This window comes from Eurypyga helias, unplaced genomic scaffold (assembly GCF_000690775.1).
Source record: "Eurypyga helias isolate BGI_N326 unplaced genomic scaffold, ASM69077v1 scaffold25791, whole genome shotgun sequence".
NCBI lineage: Eukaryota > Metazoa > Chordata > Aves > Eurypygiformes > Eurypygidae > Eurypyga > Eurypyga helias.
In genome coordinates, this window is record NW_010229289.1 from 15,268 (window position 1) to 25,218 (window position 9,951).

Here is a 9,951-nt window from a genome sequence, read left to right on the forward strand (position 1 = left end):
AAGGATTCTGTGATTTTAACTTGAAAAAATGCTGTGTATTGTATGCTGAAGTAGAAGCTGCATGGAGCTGCTCCCAGTCCCGCAGCAAACTCTCTTCCCTGCTCCACTCCTGCATGGTAAGTGCTGTATCCTTGGTCCTGCCAAGATAGCAGCTCAGTTATCCCCCTACCTTTCCCCTGGCAGTTTTTGGCCGGATCAGCTCCCAGGATGGGTGCAGCGTTTGCCTCCCTAAGCGGTAACAGCCACACTCACTCCCATGGCCACAGCCTCTGCAGTGTCCGCTCCGGGGGCGGCCTCCAAAGGCAGCAGGGCAGGGGCAAGGGGCACCCAGGGCAGCGAGGCGCTGGAGGGCTCTGCTGGAGCCTGGGTACGGCCAGTACAGCTTTTTTGACATCCATCCCCTCCCTCGGCTGCCCATGCGCTGTTGTACGTTGGTTGGTTGAAAATATCATACCTACACCCCCGCTCCCATGTCAGCGGGCTCCAACCGTTGCTTAGTCCCAAGGGCCTTCCCAGGAAGCGTCCTCACCCAAACCTCAACCCTTTCCTTGAGAAATCTGGGGGCAGGGTTATGTCTAGACCAAGCCTGGAGGGAACAGAAGGCAGCGCGGCGTACACAAGAAGCAGGCTGGGAGACAAAGCGACAGCGTTTCCTAGTCCAACCTAACCATGCCGCAAGAAGATGAGTCGCCCGGCCCTTCGCAAGGAGAGGCCGAGTCGTGGTCTGGGCGAAGGCGAACCACGAGGAGCTCTGCCAGCTCAGCCATGGCTCCGAGCCTGGCAGTGACAGGCCGCAGTCCCCTGCGTTGTTAAGACCCTACAGCAGTAAGAGCCCTGTATGTACCAGAAGAGGTGATGTGCTAAAATATGCTTGCTGGGCATCTTTGTGCCTCTCCCAAGTCCCGTGGAGGCCGCCGCTGCCTGTACCAGCAGCAGCCTAAAGATGGTGGTAGAAAATCAAGGATTGAATTTTGCATTTTTTGCTCTGAAAGGTTTTTACTCAGATTAGCCGGTTTTGTGCTGAAATACTACCTTTGACAGATCAATCGAAGTGAATAGATTAATCACCTTCTAGGTTTTTATATTTCCTCGTTTCCCACCAATTAACAAGACAGAAAAGTACCCAGCTGCGTTTAAAAGACGACGGCTTTACCAGTGGTGCAGTGGCAGCTGTGACGGTCTGGGGACAGAGTCAAGAGAGGGCTGCAGTAGAGTTAATATCTCTCATTATCAACCGAGGGAGGGTCATAAACAAACTTTGGGGCACGCTGACTTTATTTCAAATCTAATTTTTTGATTTCTTGTTTCCTTTATTACCGGGTATCTTCAGATATCCTTCTCCTCAGGCAGTAAAAGAAGAGGAAGAAATAACCCGCATCAAGAATCAAAAATAAAATGTTACGCGCTTGTATTCAGAACTGGCCACAGAGAAATTCTCAAAAGTATCATCTCCCCATCTTCTACTTCCCCTTTATGAAAATATTTGCTCTGCAGGGTTACAGAACTCCGTCAACAGGCAATTTTCTTCTGGAGAGAAATAGTTCTCTTTTGACGTCTAAAAAAAAATAATTTCTTTAAAGCTTAGTGGCATGATATTCATATATTTATAGATTAATACAACAGAAACAGGAAATTATGAACTTGATCACAGGCTTGCCTTTATTGAGTCTGATGAATGAATGATGGCAAGTTACTATTGTTATTGGAGATTTAAATTGATTTTTCCTCATTCCTAAACCTCTCTTACTTAGACACAACCTTGTCAGCTTACCGAAACGATCTCTTACAGCCTCTTTGAAATAGAAATCATTAATGTATTTTTTTTTAATTGATCCTGAGTGCTGACTAGAAAACTCATGTTTAAATGACCACTGACCCGTTGGATCAGATCAAGTTGGTGGCATGGTTCCCCATAGCTTCTGCAGCTGTCTTCTCTTCAGCCCAAAACACGAAACTGAAAATAGCAAACTCGTTAAGAGTTTTTCTTTGAAAAATGTCAGTAGGAATCAAAACAAGAACGAAGAACGTTAAGTTCTGATACATCACTTCATCCTGTATTCCGGGCTAATGTTTCTGCTGTAGGCTTTTTTTATTTCACATTGTTAACATTTTTTGTGTTTAGGTTTTTTTAAACTTTTGCGGGGAGTGGGAATACAGCACACACTGGAAAATACCCTAAATCATATGTGCTGGACAGCTGTCCACAGACTGATTCTAGCAGTACCCATGAGCAGCAGGGGTGCATGTTTGCGTTAATATTGTTTTGGAATTGCTCAGAAAACATAAGCCAAGGCTGAAGCCTGTGCTGACAAGGAGATTTATAGAGCAGAATACCAGGGCAGTTCTCAGCAGCGACAGCAAGGCCACACAGGAAGAAAAACAAAGACACAGGGACCTTCTGGGGAAGAAAAGCTAACGAGCGGACCTTTGCTCCTCTGCCTGGGGGGTAAGACAGTAAGGAGGGGGGCTGTTCTTTAAAAACACAGCTCTTAACCAAGGAAGTGGCCTGGTGGGAGCTAGCAGGACACTGCTTTGAGATGAGACCTGTCAATAGGAAGTTGAGGAGCAAAGAGCTGTAGTGAAGTCCTGGGACCGCTGAATCCCCCGTGACTCTCCTCATGGGCATGCGCATGCCTGATGAAACCTAATCACATGAATTTTTCCTGAAAGAAAAGCCCCCGTATGAACTGCCTGTTGTTCCCAGCACTTGGGCTTCTCCCTGGGCTCTAAAAATAGTGAGTGTTTGGCTGTATTCCTAAGCAATAAAAGCAAAATCTTTCCTGCTTGAGGGATGCCATTGGAGGAAGGACGATGGAGAATACTGCATCAGTCCTATAGGATGTACAGGATCTGCACACTACAAAGGAAGAAGATGAGGAAGCAAAGGGGTGCTGTGGTGCAGAGGTGTTGAGGTGGTGCTGTGGAGTGGTGGCCACCCCACCCTCCCTTAGGCAGGGTGGGGACAATAGGTGCAGCCCCAGGCTGGCCTCAAGTGCAGGAGGCACAGCCTCATGCCCTGACCTGTGTGACGCATTCGAACAGATGGGGATAGGTCTTTCCCCAGGATGAGACAAAGAGGAATTTTCAGGCAGCTCCAACAAGCTTAGCTTTGGTCTTGCTAAGCCAAACATATCCTTGCTATTTTCAACTCGCTGCCGTAGGAAGCGAATAAGGAATGAGGATCATGTTGGCAGGCTGTGAGGTGTGGAGAGGGTTCCCAAAACCAAGGGGACAGCTTGGAACTGCTGTAGCTCCTTTCGTATTCCAGTAACTGGCTTCCTTCCTCTGCCATCGGACAGGATCTGCCACCTGTCCCTGACCATCCCAGGGACAGGGCTGCTGGGAATTAGCCAGGCTGTGATCCAGAGAAGTTCCCAGGTGCCCCTTCTTGGGAAAGCACTTGCAAAGCAGGATGTGTGGCTGTGGGCACCACCTCTTGCTAATGGGAACGGGTGTGAAGAATGGCCGGGAGCCCAGCTTCCCTAAGCCATCGCAGCTTCGGCAGGGAGTTCTGCTGAGTGTCAGCAGTGAAGCAAACCTCCAGCTGTTGCTTGTCCTCGCTGCAGCGTTCAGATGCAGAGCTGACCCTCCTTCCTCTCCATGCAGGAAGGGGAGAATGGCCTGGAAAATATTCCAGCTCTCAGGCAACGCTTCACTTCTCATAGGCAAACATGCTCTTTACCTCGCTGCTATCTTAAGTAAATATTTCTCCAAGAACATTGTCAGCTCCCTAGTCTGATGACATTAATTGATTTCCGTTAAATCAGAGGACTGCTTGTGCTCCAGATAAAACGTTCTCTGCCGATTAGCCCCGCAAACCCCCGGCGTTACTAATGAAATCTACTGCGGGTCAGCTCAGTGCCTCTCCCAGCTGGTACGGCTTGGGTGGGCCACCTGGGTCTCGCAGTGAAGAGGGAGAGAAACAGCATAGGGAGTTCCTTGCTGGTTAATTAGTGTCTCCAAGTAAGAGACACAAGTGCAGAGTTTCAATTGGTGACGGAGAAATGGGAAAAGAGGGATGTCTGTCAGTACTTCGATCATACCCCAGAGCACTGGAAGGCTGTATCTTGACCGCCAATTCGAGATAAATATCACATCGCTGCCCTCTGCGTGCGGGGCTGTGTGGCCAACTTAGTGCCGGTCATACAGACGCAGGGTGCTGGCATTTATGTTTCTCAGGAAAAAAGGTGGTTTAGATGGAAAATGAAGGCCCGGGGTAGCAGCCTGTGTAACCAGCACAGCCTCTGCACAGGTCAGGAGAGCGCGCTCCAAAGCCAAGCTCCCCGCTTGTGTGAAAAGGGCACGCTGCAGGATTTGCACGTGTCCTGCTCAGCTCGCCGGGCTGTCATGGATCTTTTCCTGTTTCCATGACTCGCCGGCCCCTCCTCTGGCTCCGAGCATTTGAAGCTGAGCTCTTTGGCCAAACAGTCCTTGCTGAAATGTCAATACGCTACTGGGACGCCGGCTCGCAGGGTTCATCATGGTTTCCAGGCAGCCCGTGGCTCTGTTTCTCTGCCTTCCACTCCTGATTCCTCTCTCTCTGGATGCAGGTATGTCGTAATTATGTTTACTGGCAATAGGCTTCTCTCCTGTTACTCAGCCATAATTCTCATCGCAAGTTTTGAGCGCTGCTGCATGTTTGTCCTGCCTCTGGTTGTGCCTGTGAGTTTGTCTAAGGCTCGTTTGCTTTCAGTCATGGCATCCACACGCTTGTTTTGCCAGCTAAGGAAAAGCACCTCTAGACTGCTACATGGATTTGTTCTCTCCCAGTGGCTACACTGCCAGCTCTGCCCACTGGGTGTAAACAGGAGCTTGGGTTTATTGTTATTTCACATTGAACTGTGGTTTGTTTCAAAACGAAGACTCAATAGTCCGTCACGTGGTTGATGAGAAATCAAGGAGGTGAGGATCCACCCTGTTTCGGCAGTAGTAGAGGGCAGTGAGGTGGTGGCTCTTCGGTAGCTCCAGTCCGTGTCTGAAAATCAGCTCCCAGATAAAGCATCCCGGCTGCTTTCAGATTCTCAGTGAGCCACTGAGCAGGTCTCCCCCACGGCAGTGAACAAAGCTGGAAAAAATACGTAGCGAACCCTGAAGTGTTCCAGTGTAAACAAGTGGAGAACACCAAAATATGAGGATGAGGATGTCCCCAGCCATGCGCCCAGGCACGCTCCTCTGTCGGAGTCTGTGCCTGTGCCCTCATGCACGTGTCGTGTGTCTGCAGTGTCAGGGTAATTACACGCCTTTAAAGAAAGCCTAATACAGCCTGACTTAAAAATCACGGCAGAAAGATCCAGCTGGCATTCCTACGCTGGGCAGATGTTTATGTAGCACCCTGGGATAAATTCGACACACACCACACAATATTTTATTCCTTCATGTAACTTTGAAATACAGGCAAAATTACCACTATTTTTGCATGTCATTCAGCAAATATTCTGATGAGGCACCAATGTTTAGAGACAACTCACCGACTGGAATAAACCCTCTCAGGATTTATGTTTGTGTGTGCCAGTGGGGACACACGAGTCTTCTCCTCTGGCAACCACCTCAGGGCCCTTCCAGCAGGCGGGAGGTAACGCCTGCTTTCTCAGGGGTCGTGTAGTGGAGAATGTCCTGGGGAAAAAGCAGGCAATATACATCTGCCACGATCCCCAAATCTACCCGCAATCCCAGGTGACATAGTTACAACTTCTTGTCGCAAAGCACCAGAATCCCCTACTGACACGGAGGAGAAAAAAAAGTGCAAAATTAATTATTTCAAGACTTGTTCGGTGCAGCACACTCCAGCACCTCCGTATCTGTCTTGCCATGTTCTGTTAAGCTCTGGGCTCTGTAAAATTCATGGGCTGCCACTTCACCTGGGAGGCAGGCCAGAAAAAGGAGGCTCTTTCACATTTACCCATTTCTTTTCTAAAGCACCTCAGAAAAAGCCTGGGAAGCAAAAAAGCTTTCAGGGGAGCTGGTGCGGTCCCCACCCCATCCTCCCTGTCTGGAGAGCGTATGTGTGTGACAAACAGAACATGCCACTGTTTTTCAGTCTTTCTAAAGCAGGAAGAGGCAAACAGCGTTTTGCAGAGGCAACGACGAGCCAACAGCTTCTTCGAAGAGATAAAACTGGGGTCACTAGAGCGAGAATGCATGGAAGAAAAGTGTTCCTTCGAGGAAGCAAGAGAGATTTACCATGATGATGAAAGGACAGTAAGTAATGTGGGGCTGGGTGAGCGCTCCCTGTCAGATGGACTCCCCCTGCTCAAGGGTGTGCTTTGACACTTGAAACCACAAGAGCAAAAAAAGCACATTCTGTCCTGCTATTTGCACCTTTCCCATATATTTACAGAGGGACAAGCAGCAGGTGTGAGTTACAGGAGGGCATACCGCATGGGCCAGCCCAGGCAGCACAGATCCGAGGGACGGTGGGAAAGCGGATGCTAAGTCTTCCCAGCTGCCCAGTAATTCCTGGCCTGACAATACCTTAAATTGTGCAGCATCAGTTTCAGTCAGTCCCACCTCAACTGTACGGAGGTTATTGATGGATAACCTATTAGTGTGTGTTACACAGTGCCCTTCTCAACTGGCATATAAAAATAATGTAGGATGTAGGAACTAACATAGAAGATTTTATGGATATCAACTTTCATAAATAATAAAGGTAGAGGGGCTTCACTGAGGATGCCTGTAACCCCTCTTGTACTAAAAGGGCTGTAGGACCTAACCTGAGTTAATTTTTCTTTAATTATATCCTGCATCTTTTCCTTCCAGAAAGAGTTCTGGCACATCTATTCCGGTACGATCGTTCAGGATGTTCTAGCAGCTGCGAACGCTCTCCCGCTGCTGCAGCTCTTCGCGTGAGCCGGACTGACACTGAGTGTTTTTACAGACCCAAACCAGTGCGACTCCAACCCCTGTCAGAATGGCGGGAGTTGTGATGACCAGTTCCGGGATTACGTGTGCCGCTGCCCTGTCGAATATGAGGGCAAAAGCTGTGAAAAAGGTCAGCTCTGGCATAGCTCAACAAAATAGAAGTGTCATGATTCATTCAAATGCATTGAGATAAACAGTGGCCACGATTATCATTCTGCATCATTCTAGCAGGGACAGCTGCTGTGCACACTGCCTGTGGTGCCGTGTTGGATAAAACCAACACTGCAAAGCACCAGAATAATTATTACCCTACAATGACTTTGTAGAAAAAAGAAGAAAAAAATGCCTTTTTTTGCATGGTCTGAGAGAAAAGGAGGAATTTTTTTTCCTAGCCAAGTGCTGAGTTTGACTTAGAAGGTCGGTGCAGTAAGTGGTACTCCTCGTACAAAGCGCGAGGGGACTGACCCAGCAGTTAATGGAGTCAATAATGCCTTTCCACTGATTTCGGTGAATGCTGCATACTCACAGCTAGTTATACCCTCAGAACACGCTGAGCCCAAACAAGGACTAGGCACTCCTCAAGTCACAGGTTCACACAGATTCACAGGGTGGAAGGGGTTGGCAGGGACCTCTAGAGATCATCTAGTCCCACCCCCTGCCAGAGCAGGATCACCTAGAGTAGATCCCACAGGAACAAGTCCAGGCGGCTTGTGCAAGTTTCCAGAGAAGGAGACTCCGCCCCCTCCCTGGGCAGCCTGTTCCAGAGCTCTGTCACCCTCACAGGGAAGAATTGTTTCCTCATGTTCAGGCTGAACCTTCTGTTCCCCAGGTTATGGCCATTGTCCCTAGCCCTGTCACTGGACACCACTGAGAAGAGCCTGGCCCCATTCTCCTGACACCCACCCTTTAGTCTAACCAGGCAGTCCCAACAGTCATGCCAGAATAACTGTTGCCAAATGGCAAAACACAGAATAGTTACAACTTTTCAGTCACAATGGTTGCCACACCATTACGACACCTCCAGACAGCTCAGATACCCTATCAGTACAGACTGATTTAATTTTATGTGTCTGTTCCTTAGGCACAGACTTTTCCTCCCTAATCCCTGGAGATCTGGGTTCACCTCACTTTTGCCAAATAGAAGGTGCTTTTGATACAGTCACTGTACCTAAATCGCAGAAATCTGCTTTGCTGCCTTGCCTCCCTATCAACATTTCAAGCTGTAATTGACTCACGAAAAACACCAAAATCCACGTTTTGGAACCTAAATTCTCTTTCTCTGCCTTCAGCCACGGCTGAGAAACTGAAGTGCATTTATGACAACGGTGGCTGTGAACAGTACTGCACTGATGAGCAGTCTGAAAAACGAGCGTGCTTCTGCGCGGACGATTACGCTTTGGCGAGTGACGGTGTGTCCTGCATTCCCCAAGGTAAGATGCCACAAGCCTGACGCCAAGTCTAAGCCAGGTCTGGAAGAAAAGCTTTCCATACGTACCCAGCAGGAGGTGCGAGGTACAGCCCTTAGCCACCAGCTCCCCACCTCTTCTTCAAGGGCAGAGTCCAGCGCAGTAGGTTTGGGCTTCTGATGAAAGTCAGACACCCCAGAGAAGCAAAGGGGGAAGTGCGCACACTGAGCAGGGAACCTTTTGGACCTCTCCTTGGTCCGCTCCTCAGGGATGCAGGAAATCGGAGTTTGAACATCTCACCTGCTGGGACCAAGGAGGGAGCTGAACTCCTGTCTCCTCTGTATGGAGTGCTCTTGCCACTGGTCTCGTAGAGAAGAACTGAGCAGTGGAGACAAGCCCATGGCCAGGTGGTCTAAATAAAGCTCAGCAGCGGGTAGCCAGAGGTTTTGGAGTCAGGCTGAGGGGTTTCTGGTGAACGCAGTGGCTCTGGGCCTCACAAGTCCTTTCTTGTTTCAGCTGATGCTCGTGGTGGGAATATACTTCTGGGGCAGCATTCTTTTACTGTTGGATTTCCAATCTGAAACTGTGACTATGGTTTTATTAACATATTTATTTTAGCACAGGAGCCTAGAGAGGAAAAGGCCTATTAAAACCACAGAAAAGCAGTTATCCTTTGGGTTTTTTTTTTTTCCATTTCTTCCTATTTGGTAGGACCAATACACTATTGGTATTCCTCTAGACATTTCTGTCCCTCATCTGACAAGGTAAATTTCAACCGGTACTAGGGTAGCACAAGTTAATTATTTTTCCAATACATAAGCTGGCACCTGATTCTATTGCAGATGCCTCCTTCAATTACTTTATTAGAGGATAAAAAGAGACTCCTGGGGAGATGAACTTAATGGACAGAGCTGCAGGGAGCACGCGAAGTAATTCTGAGGGGTGATGACCCCCTACACACACCTCGGTGGAGCGCTCATGCAGAGAACTGATAATGACAACCTGGCTCTCAACTACAGCAATTTCTGGTCTAAAACCATGTCTAGCAATGTGCTTATCCCTTATTAGCAGATTCTGCAATATCACGTCACGGGGAAGCTGCTTTTGTTAAAAGGCAAGAACAACGAATTCGATATTCCTCACAGGCTTTTCAGTGTCTTCTCCCCGGAAGGAAGATACATTTGCTGCTGCTTGCTCCCTAGGGGGAAAAATACCCATAGCACTGACCGTGTGTTGCAAGGAGACAAAACTGTGGAACTGCCAAAGTGACAGTCCCTTCACTGTATTCCAGTTCTCTCTCACAATGTGCTTGCACCCTTTCACACACCCAAACTCCCATTGCCCTGCGTACAGCATTGGATGGGGTGGGTATGTCTTATGCCTATAGAATCTATATAATCTTTCACCAGCTGTTTCTGCATGCCTCGCCTGTTCCTGTAAGAGCTTGATGCTGTCTTTGCATCCGGTGAAGCAATCCGCACTTTCGGGCTATTGCAGATCCGTGGAGATGTCACATTCAAGGCAGCACAAACCAGAGGGCCCTGGCTCCCAAAGCAATGGAGAGTGAGCACTCCTCTGCAGTGTTCCCAGGGTCGCTGCTGGGTGGAAGGGTCGGCACGTTTGATTAAGGCACAGGACACAACCACTCCCAAAGATAGACCCTCTGTCGTGGTTTAACTCCAGC

General features: G+C 48.7%; 1 protein-coding gene across 1 annotated transcript; it reads left to right on the forward strand.

Moving 5' to 3' along the window:
• Positions 1–4,480: 4,480 nt before the first annotated feature.
• Positions 4,481–8,291, forward strand: LOC104516131 (coagulation factor VII-like; the record flags this gene model as incomplete). Its single annotated transcript, XM_010160355.1, has 5 exons — positions 4,481–4,550; positions 6,038–6,198; positions 6,760–6,784; positions 6,878–6,991; positions 8,151–8,291. Coding segments are annotated over exons 1-5 (511 nt in total), but the record flags the coding sequence as incomplete, so codon positions are not given.
• Positions 8,292–9,951: the final 1,660 nt, after the last annotated feature.